Source organism: Tachyglossus aculeatus, chromosome 10 (assembly GCF_015852505.1).
Source record: "Tachyglossus aculeatus isolate mTacAcu1 chromosome 10, mTacAcu1.pri, whole genome shotgun sequence".
NCBI classification, from domain to species: Eukaryota; Metazoa; Chordata; class Mammalia; order Monotremata; family Tachyglossidae; genus Tachyglossus; species Tachyglossus aculeatus.
The window spans coordinates 370,824-392,318 of NC_052075.1; the positions used below are offsets into that span (position 1 = coordinate 370,824).

The 21,495-nt window shown below is 59.0% G+C and overlaps 1 protein-coding gene across 2 annotated transcripts in view; it reads right to left on the reverse strand.

The window, feature by feature from the left end:
* The window catches only part of SSBP3 (single stranded DNA binding protein 3), a 37,072-nt gene extending 16,476 nt beyond the window's left edge, over nt 1-20,596 (reverse strand). The window contains exons 1-4 of one of the 2 annotated variants that reach the window (XM_038752981.1): nt 20,466-20,594; nt 19,852-19,924; nt 19,581-19,642; nt 18,837-18,921 (exon numbers count right to left, since the gene is read on the reverse strand). In XM_038752981.1, the coding sequence (XP_038608909.1) occupies nt 18,837-18,921; nt 19,581-19,642; nt 19,852-19,924; nt 20,466-20,521 (276 nt within the window). In that variant the 5' untranslated portion in view covers nt 20,522-20,594. Of the gene's footprint in view, nt 1-18,836; nt 18,922-19,580; nt 19,643-19,851; nt 19,925-20,465 lie in introns of both variants that reach the window. The other variant, XM_038752982.1, reaches the window with a different exon arrangement.
* Nucleotides 20,597-21,495: the final 899 nt, after the last annotated feature.

Here is a 21,495-nt window from a genome sequence, read left to right on the forward strand (position 1 = left end):
AGGAAAAGGAAGGATGGGCAGGGAAGGAAAGGAAGGAAGAAAGAAAAGGAAGAAAGGCAGGGAAGGGCGGGAAGGGGAGGTGGAGAAGGAAGGGAGGGGTGAGTGAGAGGTCCGGGGGGAGGGTCCGGATTGGGGGGCGTCCCGTGGGGCGGACGAGAACGGGAGGCCGGTGGGGCGTCGGGCCCGGGTCGGCGGGGAACAATGGGCCGTTAATCTTCCGGGCGGGAGGGCGAGCCGATCCCGCCCCGCCCCGCCCCCCGCCAGGACCGGCTGCCCCCCACCCCCTTCCCCACCGCCCCCCGCGGGCCCAGCGCGCTCCCACTGACACACACGGACACACTGACACGGACACAGGCGGCCCGGGCAGGGCCACGGGCAGGGCCACGGGAGAGGGACGGCGGGGAGAGGGCTGACAGAGGGGAGGGGGGAGGGGGGAGGCCGGCCAGCCCCCCGCCCCCGCCCCCGCCGCTCCGGGGACCCCCGGCTCCGCTCCCCACCCCACCCCACCCCACGGCCCGGGACCCCGGGACGGCAACAGGGGCCGCGGCCGGAGGGGCGGGGGGCGGGGGGCCTGGGGGAGGGGGCGGTCAGTGGGAGGGGGGCGGCGGCGAGCAGAGCAGAGCAGAGCAGAGCAGATGGGAGCCCGGTGGGGCGGCCGCATTAGAATGATAAAGGCTCCATTCAGGCCCCCGCACCTGCCGGGGACCCAGGCTCCCGGGGGCCTGCACCCCCACCCCCCAAGACGCCCCCTGCCCGCCCCGCCGGCTCTGCGACCCCCCTCCCCACCCCCACCCCCGCGAGCCAGCGCCGGGGAATAATAATGAAATGCAATTACAATGGCGGTATTTGTTAATAATAAGAATGGCATTTATTAAGCGCTTACTATGTGCGAAGCACTGTTCTAAGCGCTGGGGAGGTTACAAGGTGATCAGGTTGTCCCACGGGGGGCTCACAGTCTTAATCCCCATATTCCAGATAAGGTAACTGAGGCACAGAAGTTAAGTGACTTGCCCAAAGTCACACAGCTGACAATTGGCGGAGCCGGGATTTGAACCCATGACCTCTGATTCCAAAGCCCGTGCTCTTTCCTCTGAGCCACGCTGCGCGCTTACTATGTGCCGGGCATTATTCTAAGCGCTGGGGTAAGTACAAGGTCATCGGGCTGTCCCACGGGGGGCTCACAGTCTTCATCCCCATTTTACAGATGAGGTGACTGAGGCCCAGAGAAGTCATGGTCACACAGCAGACAAGGGGCAGAGGCCGAATTAGAACCCATGTCCTCTGACTCCCAAGTCCGAGCTCTTTCCAACCATCATTCATTCATTCAATCGTATTTATTGTGCACAGCACTGTACTAAGTGCTTGGAAAGTACAATACAGCAAGAAAGAGAGACGATGCCCACAACGGACTCACAGGCTAGATGCGGGGAGACACACATTGATACAAGTGAACAGGCATCAATATAAACACATAGAATTATAGGTATATATTCATATATGTGTTGCCAACTTGTATTTCCCAAGCGCTTAGGACAGTGCTCTGCACACAGTAAGCGCTCAATAAATACGATTGAATGAATGACTATATAATAATAATAATGATGACATTTATTAAGAGCTTACTATGCACAACGCGCTGTTCTAAGCACTGGGGAGGTTACAAGGTGATCAGGCTGTCCCACGGGGGGCTCACAGTCTTCATCCCCATTTTACAGATGAAGTACCTGAGGCACAGAGAAGTTAAGTGACTTGCCCAAAGTCATTGTAGGGCAGGGAGAGGGGGGAAGAGCAAAGGGAGCAAGTCGTGATGACATGGAAGGGATGGGGAGCTGAGAAAAAGGGGGCTTAGTCTGGGAAGGCCTCTTGGAGGAGGTGTGCCTTTCAGCAGGGCTTTGAAGGGCAGGGGGGGATGGGGGGGGAGAAGGGAAGAGTGATTGTTTGGTGGATTTGAAGAGGGAGGGCGTTCCAAGACAGAGGTATAGGACGTCGGCAGCGAGACAGGCGAGATGAGATGGGAGGCCCAGTGGGAAGGCTCCCGGCGGAACCGAGTGAGAGGGCTGGGTTGTAGAAGGAGAGAAAGGAGGCGAGGTAGGAGGGGGCGAGGTGATAGGGTGCTTTAAAGTCAATCATGGGGAGTTTTTGTTTGACAAAACAAAACAGCAGGTCCAGAGGCGAGCCCGGCCTCACTCACTTGCCCCGTTACCCAGCCGGGACTGGAATCTGGGCCTGCAGCCTCCTTCTCAGTCTCGGCCGCTGGCCCCTCCTCTGCCTCTTACCCTCCAAATTGTGGAGGATCCTCAAGACTCAGTTCTGGGTCCTCTTCTACTCTTTATCTATACCCACTGCCCTGGAGAACTCATTCTTTCCCACGGCTTCAACTACCTTCTCTATGGGGATGATTCCCAAATCTCCATCTCCATCCAAACTGCTACCACATTAATCCAAGCATTTATCCTCTCCCGCTTTGATTACTATATCAATCTCCTTGCTGACCTCCCGGCCTCCTGTCTCTTCCCACTCCAGTCCATACTTCTCTCTGCTGTTACGGATCATTTTTCTACAAAAACGTTCATGCCATGTTTCCCCCTTCCTCAAGAACCTCCAGCGGTTGCCCGTCCACTTCCGTGTCGAACAGAAACCTCTTCCCAACGGCCTTAAAGCACTCAATCACCTCGCCCCCTCCTACTTCACCTTGCTACTCTCCTACTTCAACCCAGCCCACACATTTTGCGCTTCGAATGACAATGTTTCTCACCGTCCCTTGATCTCGCCACCTCACCACCGACCTTCCACTCTCATCTTGCGTCTGGCCTGGAATGCCCTCCCTCATCAAATCCATCGGACAATGACTCTCCCCGTCATCTTCTCACCCAAACCCCGTCCTCCACCTCACAAGCATTAATCTCAACTCTTTGCTCTCCTTCAGCCCACATATTTAGGCAATCACCAGATCCCATCAGTTCTACCTTCCCGACATCTCCAGAATCGGCCCCTTTGTCTCCATCCCAACTGCCACCCTGCTGGTCCTTACACTGGTCATATTCCGCCTTGCCTACTGCATCAGCCTCCTCATTGGCCTCCCTGCTTCCGAGCTCTCACCGCTCCGGTCCATAGTTGACTCTGCTACTCAGATTATTTTTCTAAATAAAAAAAAAGTTCCATCCACATCTCCCCACTCCTCAAGAACCTCCAGTGGCTGCCCATCCACTTACATATCAGACAGAAACTCCTCACCATCAGCTTGAAGGTTCTCAAATTAGTTCTCCCCCTATTTATCCTCCTTCCTCTCCCACTACATCCCAGTTCTCGAACTTCACTCTTCTCGGGCTAACCTTCTCAGTGAGCCATGCTCCTGTCCACACTGCTTCACTCCCCTTCACATCCAGGCAGACCACCCTCTCCCTATCTTTAAAGCCCTTCTGAAATCATACCTCCTCCAGGAGGCCTTCCCTGACTAATCCCACCCTATTTCCACAGTACCCAAGCATATGGATAATTACAACATCCCCATAGTATTTCTGGTCCTACTTTCATACTAGGCTGCTTCCCCTTCACTTGTAATATCTTTGTGACTCCTCTGCTAGATTGCACCCTCTTTGAGAGCAGGGATCAGGCCTACTAACTCCAGGATACTCTCCCAGCACTCATCACAGAGCTCTGCAAGCAATGACTATAAGCTTCTTGAACACAGTGTCTACTTGTTCTCTCGCACTCTCCCTGGTGCTCAGTACAGTGCTCGATAAATACTAATGACTGATCCCTGCTGGACCCATCCCCCTCATGCAACATCCCAGGTGGGGAACCCCCTACTCAGAAATAGCTCCCACCGACGGCGCAGACCAAGTGGGCAGAGCCAGGACCAGAAGCCAGGTCTCCCGGTTCCCAGAGCCCCAGCACCTTCTCGTCTGGGCCCGCAAACTTCATACTAATAATTGGGATGGGGCCAGCACCTTGACCAGCATAGAGGCTACCTGAATGGAGAGGAATAGGTGGCTCGGGGAAACGGGGAGGCAAAACAAGCAGGTTTTGACAAAAGACTGAAAGGGGATGTGGAGGTCTGCTCTCTGTCCGTTCCCTCTCCCCAGCTCGGAGTCCGATCCCCTCCTGGCCCAGCCCTCCAACCCCCGGCTGTCCACTCCGGGCTCCAGACCGTACCTCCTAGAGCGGAGGTTTCTCCGGCCCGGGTAGAAACACAGGGCTCAGGCTGGCACTGCCAGTCGTGGGGCCGTGCCATGAAGGAAAGGGTCGGCTAAGAGGTGGGAGGAGAGGGGCACATCCGTTAATAGGCCCGGTGAAAGGGGCTCAGGTGGGTCAGGGGGAGGGGAGGGCAAAGACCAAGGGGCCAGTCCGACCCCTTGCCTCCGAGACCTGTGGAACGGGCCCTGGCCCCCACCCAGCCTCCCCGCCCCACCAACCATAACCCCTACCCAGACGGGGACCATCTACCCGGGACCACTGATGAAAAGCAGCGTGGCCTAGTGGATAAAGCATGAGCCTGGGAGTCAGAAGGACCTGAGTTCTAATCTCGTCTCTGTCACTTGCCTCCTGTGTGACCCTGGGCAAGTCACTTCACTTCTCTGAGCCTCAGTTACCTCATCTGTAAAATGAGGATTAAGACTGGGAGCCCCATGTGGGACATGGACTGTGTCCAAGCTGAGTACCTTGTATTTACCCCAGTGTTCAGTACGGTGCCGAGCACAGAATGAGCACTTGAATACTATTATCATTATTACCCAACTCCTGGGCCCGGCCCTGATTCCAGGACCTCTAGAGATGGCCAACTTCCCAGCTCTGCTCCTGGCACGGGTAGGAAACACTGGGCTAACTGTGGGGCTGGAACTCCTGAATGCTGGAACACAACATGGGGGCGAGAACGGAAAGGGGAGGGTCTGGAAGCCTCGGGCTCAGGGGAACTAAACCCAGCAGGAACACGGTCACGGCAGAGAGCACCACCCCAAGCACTGTTCCCCCAGAGAGCACCGCCCCAAGCACTTGGAAAGTACAGTGTGCAGCAGTAAAGGGCCCGGCCAATGTCCCTGAGGAGCTTGCATTTTAACTGAAGAGGCCAAAGCCACCCTGGGCAAAGGAGCCTGGCATCAACGATACCAACAGAAATGAGGCAACAGCCAAGGGCTCTGCAGGGCTGAGGGAGCTTTCAGGATGACCAGGCCTCTGCCCCACCCCCAACCGAAGCCACATCCTTGTGGCCATCATGTTCTCTCCCGGGGAGACCCCCAGACCAGAACACTACACCTACTGGCTCAGTAGCCACACCCTGTCTGCCACTGCTGCCACGCTGTCCGCTGGGCTTGGAGACACCAGGTCGATCCCAAGCCACATCCCCCACCAGGCCTCAAGTGCCCACCCCCTGGGACACCCATCACGATCCCCCGCTGCCCTGAGGCTGACTTGCCAGAGTCTAGGGGCTGTAGCCTGGGTCTGACCTTCGACCTCCAGGCCAGGGAGTAAGGGTGCGGGCCATGGCGACAGGAAGCGGGGAATGATTCTGGAGTTCCCAGTACCTTGTCCAGGAATGGGATCCTAGAACTGAGCGATGACCACTGGGGGAAGGCCACTGGACCGACCACTTGAGACAGGACAATACAGTTGGTAGACTCAATCCCTGCCCTGGAGGAGCTTATAGTCTGCTACGTGCAGAGTGCTGTGCTGAGCACTCTTGCCCCACCACGAGCCCCTGCACACATGCATATAGGCAAACCTACCAAAGGCCCCCACTCCCAACATGCTCTTGGACTCAATTTTTTTTCCTTGTGCTATTTGTGAAGCACTTGCTATATGCCAGGCACTGTACTAAACGCTGGGGTAGATTCAAGCTAATCAGGTTGGACACATCCCGCGTCCCACATAGGGCTCACAGTCTTAATCCCCGTTTCACGGGTGTGGGAACTGAGGCCCAGAGAAGCGAAGTGACTTGCTCACGGTCACACAGCCAAGTGGCAGAGCCGGGATTGGAACCCAGGTCCTCTGACTCCCAGGCTTGTGCTCAACCCACTAGGCCACACTAATTCTTCTTCCCTGCCAAGACTTTGAGCCTATTCTTGTGTATTTGTTTGCATTGTGTTTTAATATTTCATCGCTCCTGATTTGGGCCTCCATTCCCTTCTCCCCATTTAGATCGTGACCCTGGGGCCAGGGACCGTGACGAATTCCCACCTGTCTATTCCTTCCGCACACTTACTACAGTGCTCTGCACACAGAAAGGGATTAGTAAATGCTATCACTAGTACTACTCTGCATGACACGGCCTCCACATGTGCACCCACAAGACTCCGTGTCCTCCGCATACCCCTGCCCAGAGCGGAAGCGCTCTCGCCACGGCTGATGGACTGCGGGACCCTGGGCGCTGAGCACTGGTCAGGGCAGCTGAGGGTCACGACCGCTCAGGTGCAGCAGCTGGGTGGCCGAGGTTAGAACCCAGGTCCTTCTGACTTCCGGACCGACCCGGAATCTACTCGCTAGGCCACGCTGCTTCTCTAAGGGGTGGGATGGGAAGAGCAGTTTCCTTGCCACAGCAGGGCTGCAGCGGGATCAGTCTTGGGGCCCAGTGGCCCTCAATCATTAGTATTTATTGAGTCAAGTCGGTCAGTCAATCATATTCCCCCCTCCCTTCACCCCAACCGCCCCCGCCCCCAATCAACCAATCGTATTTATTGAGCGCTTACTGTGTGCAGAGCACTGTACTAAGCACTTGGGAAGTACAAGTTGGCAACATATAGAGACAGTCCCTACCCAACAGTGGGCTCCCAGACTGGGAGCTCGTTGTGGGCAGGGATCATCTCTCTTTATTGCTGTATTGTACTTTCCCAAGCGCTTAGTACAGTGCTCTGCATACAGTAAGCGCTCAATAAATGAGCCCGCTATTTCTAGACTGTGAGCCCGCTACTGGGTAGGGACCATCTCTATATGTTACCAACTTGTACTTTCCAAGCGCTTAGTACAGTGCTCTGCACACAATAAATACGATTGAATGAATGAATAAATAAATACAAGTCAATGAATATTTATTGAGCACTTACTGTGTGCAGAGCACTGTACTAAGTGCTTGAGAGTACAATAGAGTGCATGGCGCCTTGGACAGAGCATGGTCCTGGGAGTCAGAAGGTCACGGGTTCTTATCCCAGCAAGTGGCCAAGTCACTTCACTTATCTGTGCCTCAGTTATGTTATCTGTAACATGGGGATCGAGACTGTGACCCCATGCGGGATAGGGACTGTGTCCAACCTAATTTGCCGTATCCAGCCCAGCGCTTTGTACTATGCCCGGCACATAGTAAGCACTTAACAGATACCATAATAATAACTGTTATTGTTATTATTATTATCATTCCCCCAGAGCCAGGGGCTGAACACCATGACCCAGAGGGACAAGGCCGAGTCATAAACTGTCACAATGCCCCGGGCCTCCGCTCTGTGCCACAATCAGCTCCCACTTCAGCCCACAGCCAGTGTGGCATGGCATCGACCATCACTGGCTTCGCCCCTTCTCAGGCCCATGTAGGGTGGGAGAAGAGTCTTCTGGACAGCCCACGCCGGCACTATTCTGGGCACCTGTGACGGGCAGGGCGTGAGGTGGGGTGCCCGCCACAGGACTGGATGCCCTTCTCTATTTCCCTCTTTCATAGAGCGCCCTCCACGTGCTCCACTGCGGAGGATACTTCCAGATAAGGGGAAGAGCAGGAAGGGGAGAGATGGGGGGCAGCACCGAGGCTTTGGAGTTATCCGGCCCCCAGAGCTGGATAAGGCAGACAAAAGGAGGGGAAAGGGCAGGAAGAGGACTGGGTGGGGAGCACTAATAGGGAGGGGTGGGGCTGAGAGCTTTAGAGAAGGGCAGGGAAAGGGAGAATTCTTGGATCGAGGGGCCAATTAAGGCCACCCCTGCACATACACGTGTGCACACACAGGCCCTTGCAAGCACCACACACTCCCACGTCCACTGAAGAAGTGTGAGCAGGCTGGAAAGGGCCACTGGATGGGCCATCCTGTCTCCCAGGTCACCCCCCAGCCACGGGCCTGTTGCCATGGCAATTGTGGGGGGGATGTGGGGGATTGGCACTCCCCCAACCCCCACACTTTAACCCTTTACAGGCCAGGAACGGGCAGTCCCGATGTCCCTCAACCCTGGTCTCCCAGGGGAGGAGAGGAAGGGTCTGCGCCGACTGGCATCTGCTCCAGCGGTCCCGCCCCCCCCCCCTCCCCCATACCTCCTAGGCCGCAGTCCTTGTCTGAAGCCAAACAGGGCTTTCACAGCCACCGGGGCCGGGGGAGGATGGGGGGAGGGAGCCAGCCGTTTACTGTCCCGCCCCTCCCCCCACCACGCTCTCCTCCTGGGCCGGCAGGAGGGAGAAACCTCTCCACCGAGAGAAACAAAGCGACCCCTGGCCCCCTTGGAGATTACGTCAAGGCAGGGGACAAGGAGAGTCCAGGCTGTGGGCTCCCCCAGCCCCACCCCACCGACCTAAGGCCCCCCCAAACCGCAGGACGGGGGGGGGGGGGCGCTACCCGTAATCGGCATCATTTACTGAGCTCCCGCCCAAGCCCAAGCACTACTCATTCAGTCAATCGGATTTATTGAGCGCTTACTGTGTGCAGAGCACCGTAATAAGTGCTTGGGAAAGTGTGATACAGCAATAGAGAGAGACAATCCCTGCCTACAACGAGCTCACAGTCTAGGGCGGGGAGACAGACATCAATACCAGTAAACAGACATCAATATAAATAAATAAAATTATAGATATATACACATTCATAAGTGCTCTAGGGCGGGGAGAGGGGGGAAGGGCAGAAGAAGGGAGTGGGAGGGAGGGGAGGACTGAGAGAGGGGCAGAGGGCCGTGCCTGGGGCAGAGCACTACAGTGTGGGGGGAGGGTGCCCTGTGGCCTGGAGGGGCCCAGAGTAATGCAAGGTGCCAGCGCCTAGCAAGGTGTGGGCACCTCGCTATCTGATGGGAAAATGGGCCAGTGGCACCACTGCCCCTCCAGCTGCAGCCCCGGCACCGGGCCCAGCCCCTAGTGGGGCTCTTGCCAGCAGCCTGGGGCTCCTGGGACATGTATCCACCCCAGCGCTTAGCACAGTGCCTGGCACAAAGTAAGTGCTTAACAAATACCATCATTATTTTGTGTCTCCCTACTGCACATCCAGTCCGGGACTCAGTACTGCGCTCAGGAGAGCTCAGTCCACAGCTCTGATTCACTGATGTTTGAGTAACTGAGGAGGCGCTGCTGCCGCGGGCATGAGCCACTGCTCCTGCCCTTAACCCCTGCCCAGCCCCACTTTTGATCCTGTACCTAACAGTTTGGGAGGAGCTGCCCTGGGTTCGCCCAGGGCCCCAGCCTGGTCCCGGGCTGTAGTGTCCTGATCTATAGTGCCCCAAGCAGTACCATCTGTGGTCAATGGGCTAGGCCAGCTCAAGGTAGGGGGAGGGGACACAGAACCGGGGAGCACAGCACCAGTGCTGTGGGGAGGGTAAAGAGCCAGGGAGCTGGGTATGGAGAGGGTACAGATTCAGGGACCAGGGTATGGGGGGCAGGGTACAGATTCTGGGAGCAGGGTACGGGAGCAATGCCCGACTCTCCACCTCTGCCCTGCAAAATTCCACTGAGCCTCACCATACCGGACTATCCGAACAGAGCAACAGCCGCAGCCAATGACAGCTCCCAGCGCTGGCATCCAAAACTGGACCACCCAACTGGGGCAACATCCGTAACCACCACGGCTCCCAGGGCCGGCGATCCACCCCAGACCATCCGACTGGGACAAAAGCCTCAGCCACCGACAGCTCCTAGTGCTCCTAGTGCTGGCATCCAAAACCAGACCATCAACAGCCATAAACGACTCCCAGTGCTGGCTTCCTACACCGAACCATCCGCCTGGGACAACAGCCGCAGCCATCAACAGCTCCTACCACCGGCATCGTACACCAGACCGTCCAACCGGCTCAACGGCCGCTGCCATCAACAGGTCCCAACGCTGGCAGCCCACGCCAGACCGTCCGACTGGGACAACAGCTCCCAGCGCTGGGGATCCACACCAGACCGTGTGACCCAGCACAGACCATCTTAAACTTCTGACTCTTTTCTCTTGCCCTGACTCCCCTGAATGACCCAGCAAGGACTAACCGACACCTGACTCTCCCTACTCCGCCCGATTCCCCCAGTGACCCAGCAGAGACCATCCAACATGTCTGACTCTGCTCAGCGACCCAGCACGGTCCATCTGACACCCCTGACTTTCCCCCAGTGACCCAGCACGGACAACTCTCCCCACTCCGTCCCAGATTCGCCCCCACAGTGACCAGCCTGGCCCACCCAACACCCCTGACTCTTCTCAGTGACCTAACATGGCCCATCCAACACTCCAAATACTCCCTTCATCCCTGATTCTACCAGCACTGACACTCATTCATTAATTCAGCCGTATTTATTGAGTGCTTACTGTGTGCAAAGCACTGTACTAAGCGCTTGGGATTGTACCATAGAACAACAAACAGATACATTCCTGCACACAGCAACTTCACAGTCTAGAGGGGGAGACAGACATTTATATAAACAATTGAACAAATAAATTACAGATGTATACATATATACTCCTCTATTGATCTAACCCAACCCCTCCAGTTCCCGGCCGGCAGGGATTGTGTTCAGCAACCCTATTTTAATCACACCCTCCCACGTGCTTAGTACAAGGTTCAGCACACGATGATAAGCGTTCAATACCACTGATTGATCGATCCATCGGACCCGCTGGGGTTTCCAGCAGCACAGCTCCCTGTGGGACTGGGTTCCACCAGTCATTTCCCGCATCCACTCTTGGGTTGGGCTGGGCGTGGAAGTTTTTATTACCAACCCGTGGCTCACACCCAGCTGCCCCCTGCCCACCCGGGTGAGAAGCAAAGGCCCTGGGGAAGGGGAGGGGGGGCCACACTGGCCGATCAGGAGCAGACACACAGGAGGTGACAACTGATTCACAACTGATAGAGCAGAGATCAATCTGATACAACTCAGGCAGTTAACACAAACAATTGATAATGGATAGCCAACAGACACACCCACATGGATAATGGATAGCCAAGATCCACCCACAGGGAGGAAGGGGTGGGGGCACGGTGGGGTGGGTGTGGGGGGGATCCCCCACAGGCACCTCTCCCAACCCTCTGCCTCCCGCTCCCCCCGCTCCAGAAAACTCCACTGACCAGGGGAGGAGCCCCCAGGGCAGTGGCCAACGACAGCCATCTGCTTTCCCTCCCTCTTCCCCTCTCAGAGGCTGCCTCGCTGGCTGGTCCCAGGAGATCTGGGTCTTCCCAGGGGGTCAGGCTTGGGCTGGGAGTACCCAGACTCTGCTCAGGCCCCTGCTCTTGCCCTGCAGTGACCAACAGGGCCTGGTCCTTACCAGCTTTTCCTGCCCCTCACCCAACCCCCTCTCCTTTCCTCCCTCACCACTAAGAGACTGACCTCCTGTCCCAGTCAGAGTCCCCAAGTCACCCCAACCTCTCCCCTGGCTACAGTCCTGCCCCTCCCCTGGCTCCAGGATATCTCCTCATGGCTCTCTGACCTGGGGTCTGAGCTCTGAGACCGGAGAAGCTCAGACCCCTCTGACTTGCTATCTGAGATCCTGGTCTTCACACCCCCAGTGGCCCCACCTCAGGGCTCAGCTGCCCTATAGTCCCTGTCCTTCCCATAACCTCCGCGCCTGCACCAAAGTTCCATCGAGATGACCGGTAGACCAGAGTCGGTCCTCAGGACTTCCTTCCGGGTAGCCATGGGCCCAAGACCCAACCGTCTGAGCTTGCCTGGGGATTACTGCTGACCGAGAATCCGCCCGAATGCATGGCCCGGAGCAGGAAGGGTCCATGGTCTGGGGATCAGGGTCCAACTGGCCCAAGTCAAAACCAATGGTGAGCCTGGGTCTTCTCCAAAGTAGGGGGACCATGGTGGGGGGGGGGGGGGGGTTGCGCGGGAGAATGGAGGATAAGTGAGGCAAGCTCTCTGTCACCCCCGGACCCCGGTCCCTTGCCGCTCTCTTAGGCCACACTCAACTGTCTAGCAGCCGATCACCGACCAGTGTCCAGCCCCTGGACATTCATTCATATTTATTGAAAGCTTACATGTGCAAAGCACTGTATCAACCACTTGGGAGGATACAATATAACAAAAGACATTCCCTGCCCACAACGAGCTTACGGTCTAAAGACGAGCTTACGGTCTGGACAGTCTAGACAGTGTCAGAATGTCCAACGCCGGCCAGCTGCCCCACTTTCTCCCCTCGCCCCCTGCCACACTATTGCCCATCCCCCAGCTCCTCCACTCACAATTGCCTAGGGTCTCCCCTCCCTGCTGCTTTCTAGACTGTAAGCCCAGTGTGGGCAGGGGCTGTCTCTCTTTATTGCTGAATTGTACTTTCCAAGCGCTTAGTACAGTGCTCCGCACACAGTAAGCGCTCATTAAATATGACTGAGTGAACGACTGAATGAACGAATGCTGAGCTCCCCAGCCCAGGAGGGGTTTCCCCTCCTTGCTTCCCTGCTGTACTGCGTCCCCCCCCGCCCCGCCCCCCCAGCCTAGGGCCTTGCCCCTCCCCAAAGTGTCTCCCTGCCCTGCTCCCCAGACCAGAGTCTCCCCTTTCCCAAACCCCTGACAGTTTGCGGAGGTGAAGGACTGAAGGGATGGGGCCATGGATGGGAAGGAGCAGGAAAGGAAGGAAGTGGGGGAAACGGAAGGAAGGGGTGGGGAGAAGAGGAGGAAGGGGGGAGAGAGAGGGTGGGAGCTGCGTCTGTTCTCATTGCGAACTGTCAGAATTAGCATTCAGTAATTAAAAATCACACCCTTTCTCTTAATAACCTAACCAGCATGATACAACCAGGTTCTGCCAACTCTTTAATCTAATTGACTAATTACAGATTTTAATTTAGTCAGTTACTGAACAACTGTTGACAATTTGTTTTCATTAGGGACGGAATAGGGTAAATATTTATTCTTCCCCGTCCCAGCAGCTCCTGCCTCCTGCGGCCCCTGACCCCGGGACAGCGGCTGGACAACTGCATTGGCAGACACCTGGAGGTCAGAGAGCCGTCCATCCCCCAGGCCCACCAGGCCCCCCGAGCCGCCCGGCCCACTGCATGGGGGAGAAGGCGGCACTTCTGGCTGCTCACACGGATTGACAGGGTGGGGGTTCTCTTTGGCCTGGACACCGGGTAAAAACACCGAGGTCTCGGCCCAAATGACCCGCGTCCAGAGCTGCTCCCACAGGCCACGGCTGTGAAAGTCTCAGCCGGCCAGTTGGCTCAGGAGAGCTCCGCGGAAGAAATGGGGGCTTCCTCCACTCCCACCTGGGACACTGTGGCAGGGGCGAGATTTCTAAGGCAGGCAGGGGTCGGGATTCACCACCGACAAACAGGAGCCCAGGTCCAGTTGGGGGGCTGACAGGGAGCTTGGGTTCCTCAAGGCTTGCTCAGTGTCTGCAGATGTCCCCATGTCCCGGGAAAGAGAAATGACTAGGACAGTGGGGGCAGGGGTCTTCCCTGGGCAACCACAAAAATGAAAAAGGCCCAACAAGCTTAATTTTTAGGCTTCAGAAGGCTTCACACCCAGCCCACACACATGCCTTTGCACACCAACCACCACACACCCACACGGATCCTGCTCCCCCAAAGCATCAGCTGAAACAGCTGCCCCTGAGCCCCAACCTCTTCTCCCCACTCAAAACGCCACCTCTTACTCCAAGAGGGCCCAGAGCCCACAACACTGCCAGAGTCCAGCCGGGAGTAGCTCTCTATCGGTCTCCCTGCCTCCGGCCTCTCCCCTGACCTCTCCACTTTCTCTGCTGCTGAGTGACTCTCCCCCGCCTTTAAAACCCTCCGGGGCACATTCAGTAGACACTCCTCTCTGTCAGCCTCCCCCATGAGCTCTCCACCTTTCAATTCATCAATTGGTGGGATTTATTGAGTGCTGACTGAGTTCAGAGAACGGTACTAGGCTCTGGGAGAATACAATAGTTAGTAAACACACTCCCTGACCTCAGGAGCTCACAGGATTGTAAACTCCCTATCTAGTTCTATTACCTGCTCCCTTCATCCACTGCTCCCCAACTCACTCTCTGGGCTCCTCCCCCTCCCCCCCCCCCAATATTCCCCTCCTCTCAACGCCCTCCCCCACCCATGGTAAACGTCCACCTAGAAGCCTCCTGAATTCCCCCATCCTCCAAGAAATCTTCTCCCATCAACTCCCAGCATGCCGGCCAGGTACCCACTTATGAATTCTATTTCTATCCCCAGCTCCGGGAAGGGGCCTTGTGGATAGTGACACATTCAATCATTTCATCGGCTATTTCCACCTGATTTACTTGTGCTGCTTCCTGCTCCATCCTGCCCTTCTTGCTGCTTCTGTGGTCTGAAGAACAGGGAAGCAGCACGGCCTAGTGGATAGGGCATGGGCCTGGGAGAGTTGGAAGGACCTGGGTCCTAATCCCCGTTTCGCCCCTTGTCTGGTGTGTGACCCTGGGCAAGTCACTTTACTTCTCTGTGCCTCAGTTACCGCATCTCTAAAATAGGGATTAAGACCGTCAGCCCCATGTGGGACAGGGACTATGTCCAACCTGATTACCTTCTATCTACCCCAGGGCCTAGAACAGTGCTTAAGATATAGTAAGCTCTTAACAAATACCATCATTACCATTAGTATTAATTATTGTTATTGCTATATCTGCATCCGTCTGTCTCCCCCATTTAATTCTAAGCATGGAATACTACAGTTTGCTAGGTAGAAATTCAGTTCAGCCCCCGGAGCAGCGGAGCAGGTGCCCAACACTGCTACAATATGGATCACTGACTAAAGCCTGAAGAGGGACGAGTCCCCTGTCCGCGGCCAGTTTGACAACTGACCAGCAGCACTGACAACTGACCAGCAGTGGCACTTCCTACCCCAGTTCCAGCGGCCCGCCATCACTGGACCCTACAGGTCACAGACCTGCCCGTGAGGATGGGGGCCAGACCCTGGGCCCCAGTTCCCCTGGACCCTTACAGAACCCTAAATTATTAGAGAAGCAGCATGGTGTAGTGGATAGAGCACAGAACCGGGAGTTGGAAGGTCATGGGTTCTGATCCCGGCCCTGCCACTTGTCTGCCACTGTCCCCACCCCCCCCAGCACATCTAGTCCCCAGGGCCACTAGTAATAATAATAATAACAATAATAATAATAGTATTTGGTAAGTGCTTAGCATGTGCCAAGCACTGTTCTAAACACTGGGAAAGATAGAAGGTAATCAGGTTGCCCACATGGGGCTCACAATCTCAATACCCACTATCCCCTCTGTGCCCCAGGCCGACATTCAGTCCCCAAGGTGACCGTCGTACCCTGGACCACTGTCACCCCAGGCCACATTCAGTCCCTGGGCCTCCATTCCCACCTGAGGCCTGAGCCCATATCCAGTCCCCGGGGTCAATGCTGCACTCAGCCGTGCCCAGTTCCCAGGGTCACCCTCCCACACCCTCCCAGTCCTCAGCTCAGGGCCACCATCACCCCCTGCCACAACCAGTCCCCAGAGCCACCATCCCCCGCCTCACTCACGGCCCCCTGTGCCCACACAGACACGGGCCCCAACAACACGCCTCCCTCACCACCGAAGCCCAGACTCATGCATGGGGGTGGTGGGGAGAAGAGGCAAGCCTGACCCCATCCCTTTAGGATAAGAATAGTAAAAATAATAATTATGGTATTTGTTAAGCATTTACTATGCACCAAGCAATGTTTTAAGCGCTGGGGTAGATGCAAGGTAATCGGGTTGCCCCACGTGGGACTCAGTCTCAATCTCCATTTTACAGATGAGGTAACTGAGGCACAGAGAAGTTAAATGGCTTGCCCAAAGTCACACAGAAGACAAGCGGCGGAGCCAGGATTAGAACCCATGTCCTCTGACTCCCAAGCCCAGGCTCCTTCTAATAAGCCACACGGAGGGGCTCAGGCCCCAGTACACTGGGCTGCCACTCACCCCTATCATGGGATGGGCGAAGCGGGGGGCAAGTGGGAAGGGAGAGAAGACAGGGCAAATATGGGATTGCTACTCGCCACTCCCAAGCTCGGAAGATTCTGGATGCAAACCAGATGAGTGACCAGAAGGGAAGTGACTCAAGACAATTGGTCAAAACCCTCCAGCCACTCCAGAAAGCTAAAAAGGCCTGTCTGATCTGACCAGTCCCAGTGCCACACACTTAAGCCAAGCAGCCCCCACCCAACCTGGTCGACTTTTACAAAGCCAACAGAGACCTCATGGGCCACCTCGCCCCTGCCTCCAGCGGATGCCCACCCGTAGCGGGCTGCCTCCTGCTCTGACCATTCAGGAGGCGGGCGGGGATCAGAGCCACCCAAGTCCACCTCGGGCACAGCCGGGCACAGTGTCCACCCGGGACCATTCCCCCAGCTACAGGCCCAAGGCCCAACACACCTCCCTCCAGGTGCCTCGTGTGGGACCGGGCATCGGTCTGACCACCGGTCAAACAGTGTCTGATCCTTGCCCTGACGGGCAGTCAGCCTCCCCAGCCAGGGGATCACCATGGCCGGAGGCTGCCTCGGATGGACCAGGGCCCCGAGCCGATCCACACGAATTAGGAGCGCCCGAGGTCGACCGCGCCTGGGGACTCACTGCCGTTTGTCCTGGTCCCTGTTGCCCGTATTCCTGTTTCAGGACCTCCCCTTCGAGCCCCCAAGCACGATGCCCAACCTCCCCGGCTCAGAGGGCAGTCAGGACCCAGCATGTCCAGTGACACCCGGCGGACAGCTCTAACGACGAGGCATCACCCGGGCAACCAGCTAGCCTAAAAGACAACACTCCTTGCCCTCCACAGCAGTCCCTGGCCCGACGCCCACTCCCCCCGCCCCCCCACCACAGACAGGCCTCCTCCAGAGGCCATTAATTAGCCCCCACCCCCACCCAGGGGGCTGACAAGGGGCTGACAAGGTGGGGGACTGGGCCCTCAGCAGACAAATGGCAAGGGGAGGGGAGTCCCTCTAGGGAGTCAGGCAAGCCTCACCCAAGACCTTCTTTCCTTCTGATTGTGAACTCTTTCACAGCAGGGAGCGGATCTTACCGCTGCTATAAGAGTGGGGCACTCGGTGCAGCACTGGAAGTGTTCATAACAATCACGATAGTAATGGTAATAATAATAATAATAAAAAAGGTATTTGTTAAGTGCTTACTATGTGCCAGGCACTGTAGTAAGCATTGGGGTGGATCTGAGCAAATCGGGTTGGACACGCGGGACTCACGGCCTCAATCTCCATTTTACAGGTGAGGTAACTAAAGCACAGAGAAGGAAGTGGCTTGCCCAGGGTCACGTAGCAGAGAAGTGGCGGAGCCAGGATTAGAACCCATGACCTACTGATTACCAGGCCTATGATCTACGTGCCCATCCGCCCTCACCCCCGTGAGAGACGATCAACCTTCTGGCATCCCCGCTCCCCAACGGTTCGGGCCACACCACCAACCTAGCCAAGGCCCAGATGCCCAGAAAGCAACTGAGCCAGAACAGGCTGCAGCTCCCGGTAACCCAGGTGCCTCCAGCCCCCGTTTTCACCCCAGGCACTGAGTAGGCAACAAAACCACCAGTTTTACCCGGCCCAGTTCTCTATTCACCCCCAGGGAAGGGCAGGTACCATTCCCTCTCTGGACTTTGAGCTCCTTGTGGGCAGGAACGTTTCTGTTTACTGTACTGTACTCTCCCAATCGCTTAGTATATTACTTTGCACTAAGCACTCAATAAATACGATCGAATGGTCCGGGCCACCATTGCCACCACGGCTGCCTGTCAGATGCCTCCCTGCTGGGAAGCAGGGTGGCCTGATGGACGGGGTCACTCACCTACTGTATAAACTTGGGCAAGTTATTTCACTTCTCTAGGCCTCAGTTCCTTCATGTGTAAAATAGGGCCTTAATACCTCTTCTCCCTCCCCACTAGATGGTGAGCCCTCTGTGTGTCAGGGACTGTGTCTGACCTGATTAGCTTATATGTCTCTACCTCGGCGCTTAGTACAGTGCTTGGTGCCTAACAGGTGCTACAGCTATTTATTTTTTGGGATACTCGCTCCCAACGTTCCCCATCCTCCTCCCGACCCCAGGGCACCACAGCCCGGTCTCCCCTTCCCCAAGCTGGAGCCTGCCGAGCACCTCCCTGGACCTGGGGGAACCACATCGGGGTAAGGGATTACGTGGGAACCCCTGACAGAGCGGATGACCAGGCGCTCCACCCAGAGACTCTCCCTGTAGAGCAGAAGGGGAGCCCCCCGACATGTCCCTGCCCTCACGCTCTCCCCAGCTCTGCAGCAGCGGGACAGGGACGTCCAGCACTGCCCCACCACCCAGGGCCGGGCACCTCCTCCATCTCGGGCGCCCAAACCACCCTCTGTACCCAACGGCTCCACTCGCGCAAGACCACCCCGTGTTCTCCCCAGGCCTCCAGAAGTCTTTCCAGCCCCAATGCGGGCACCACTGCCGTAATACTTAATTGCCACTTTAGGAAATCCAGCTCCAACACCACCTCACCCACCCCCGACAAAATTTCCTTCTGTTGTGGGGACACCAACGGAGGTGGACAAGCGGGCCAGGAAAGAGCCGGACAAGTGGGCCGGGACAGAGCCGGACACGCTTGACGGATCAGAGCGACGGACAGACGGGCCTGGGGAGATGGACATGTGGGATGGGAGAGAGCGACGGACAGATGGGACCGGGAAAGGGGCTGCCAGGTAAAGGCTGCGTTACGTGGGTTGTCACCCACACCCTCCTCCTCACCGCGCCCCGAGCTTGACTGCGAGGACGACAAACCGGCTACTCACGTAGTCGTGGAAGGCCTTGGCTTCGCTCGAGTGTTCACAGGTGTCCCGTCTCTCCGGGGCCGCACAGTACAGGTCCCAGAACACGCTGGGGGGCAGAGGGGAGACGGGAGGGCGGTCACACCCCGGGGGAGGGGACAGCAGACCGATGCTGCCCACACCCGGGCCTCCCAGGGGAGCCCTGAGCCGGGCACCCCGGGTCCCCCTCCACGGGCAACCTGGACACGACCTGCAGACGGGGATGGGGCCACCCCCCCCCCAGGGGACCGGGTGGCTCCCCGGCTGGGTTTCCCCAGGACCACCCCGGTCCCTGGGGCAGGCTGTGACCCGCACCCACACCCACCCACCCCCAGCCTATGCAAGGGGTCCCAAATCCACGACCCCCAGCCTCCTTCCTCTGGGCCCCGGGCGAGAGAGCGGGGTGCGCAAACCCGCTGCGGGTCTGGGACGGGACTGAGGATGGGGAGGTCTCGGGGCTCACCCAACACCCCCCTGGCCCGCTTCTCCTGCCTGCCTCCGGCCCACCTGCCAGGTGGGACCGAGGGGCCCAAAGGGAAGGAGGAGGGAAGTAGAGGCCGGAATTCCCACCCGCAATTCCAGAAGCCCGCGGGCAGAGACGGGCAGGGACCGCCCCCCCCCATCACCCCGGCGTGCACGGCTGCCCCGCCCCCCACCCTTTTAACCCCCACGGCCCCGGGCTCCCCCTCCCTCCTTCCCTCCCCGGGCCCCTCCCCCCCCCCAACTTACCACCACCAGGAATGGAGGAAGCCGGGGGGCTCTCCCAGCGTAATGTTCTTCTCCCATCGGATCTAGGGGCGGCAGGGGGGGAGAGGGGCGGGTCAGCGGGGCCGCCTCGACCCCCCGGCCCGGCCGCTGCCGGCGCCGCGGACCGATAAACGGCCAAAGGTGATAAAAATTCAAAATGGTGGCTACAGTAGCAGCTTCTGCAAACAAAGGCGGTGGGAAGAATGGGAGACGGGGCGGGAGGGGGCGGATGGGGGCCGGGGGGGCCGCTCACCTCCGACAGAAACGTCTGCGCGGACTTCTGCGCCCCGACGTGCAGCAGATACTCGTACACGTAGAGGGCCAGCCTGAAGACACAAACCATTCGGTCAAGTCGGGCCCGGGTCGCCCCCCACCCCGGGCCCCCCTCCCCAGCCCTCCCCAGCCCTCCACCGTCCGCCGTCGGCGGACGCCCCAAGCAGGGGGAACCTGCCGGGGCGCGGGAGGGAGGGGGTGGCCCCAAACTTCCAACCCACCTCCCCCCCGCGGCAGTCCGAGCCCCCCGGGTCGCCCCCGGCCCTGTGGGCGCCTTGGGGGTCGCCCTACGACCCCCCTGCAACTCCCGCCCTCCCTTCCCGCGGTCCGAGGGCCCCCGGCCCCGGAACAAAGCGGCGGCCCACGCTGCCCGCGACCCCCACCCCCCTACACGCACACACACACACACACAAAAGGAGGCGGCGGGGGGCTCCCCCTTCCCCCCAAGCCCAGACCCTCGGGCCGCCCCGCGCTCGCCCACCTCTGTGTGTGTGTGTGTGTGTGTGTGTGTTTTGGGGGGGGGGGGCCGGGTCCGGTCCCGCCGCCGCCGCCTTGGCCTCTCTCCCTCCCTCCCCGGCGTTGTCCCCGACTTACTTTTCCCTGGCCTGCCCGTCCGAAGGCACCGCCGACCCCTTCCCTTTGGCGAACATGGTCCGCAGTGGAGACGGGGAAGCGGCCCCCGCCGGCCCGGCCGCTCCGGGGCTGCAGCCGCCCGCTCGGTCCCCCGCTGCCGTTCCCGCCCGCTCCCGTTGTTCCTGCCCGCTCGGTCCCCCGCTCGGTCTCCCGCTCCTTCCTCCCTCCCCGGGGCCGCCGCTCCCTGGGGCTGTCAAGGCGTCAGCCCCGGCCTCGACCCCATGGCACTGGGGCGACCCCGGCCCCGGCTGCCCGCCTCGCCGCCGCCGCCGCCGCCGCGACCCCCCACCCTCCTCCTCCTCCCTCTCTGCCCTGCCTCGCCCTGCCCCGTCCGGCCCTACTCCTCCTCCTCCTCCTCCTCCTCCTCCTCCTCGCTCGCCCGCCCGCCCTCCCTCCCGGCCGCCGGCCTGCCCGTCTGCCTGCCTGCCTATCTGCCTGCCTGCCTATCTGCCTGTCCGTCCGTCCGTCCGTCCTCCTCCTCCTCCTCCTCCCACCCGCCTCGGCCGCCCCCGACTCCTCCTCCTCCTCCTCCTCCTCCTCCTCTGCCTCCGCCGCCGCCGCCGCGCTGCTCAGCGCTCAACCGAAGGCGGCTGGTCGGGGCCGGGAGCGGGAGCGGGGGCCGGGGGCCGGGAGCGGGGGCCGGGGGCCGGGGGCCGGGAGCCGGGAGCCGGAGCGGGAGCGGGTGGGGCGGCCCCGTTGTCCAATCGATAGTCGGCTCGGCCAATCGGCGGGGCCTCGGGGGCGGAGCCTCGGCGGCCCGGGGAGGTCGGCGGCCCGGGGAGGTCGGGCCGCGCTGGGGCTGCCGCCGCCGCCGGCCCCCCCCCCTCCCCCCGGGGGGCGATGGAGGGCCTCCGGAGGGGGCGGGGCCTGAGGATGGGGGGCTCCGGGGCCCGGGGAGGGGCGATAGGGGGGCCTCCGGAGGGATTGATGGGGGAGGGTCCGGGGAGGTGGTGAGGGGGGGCGCCGGGCGGGATGCCCAGGGGTGTGTGTG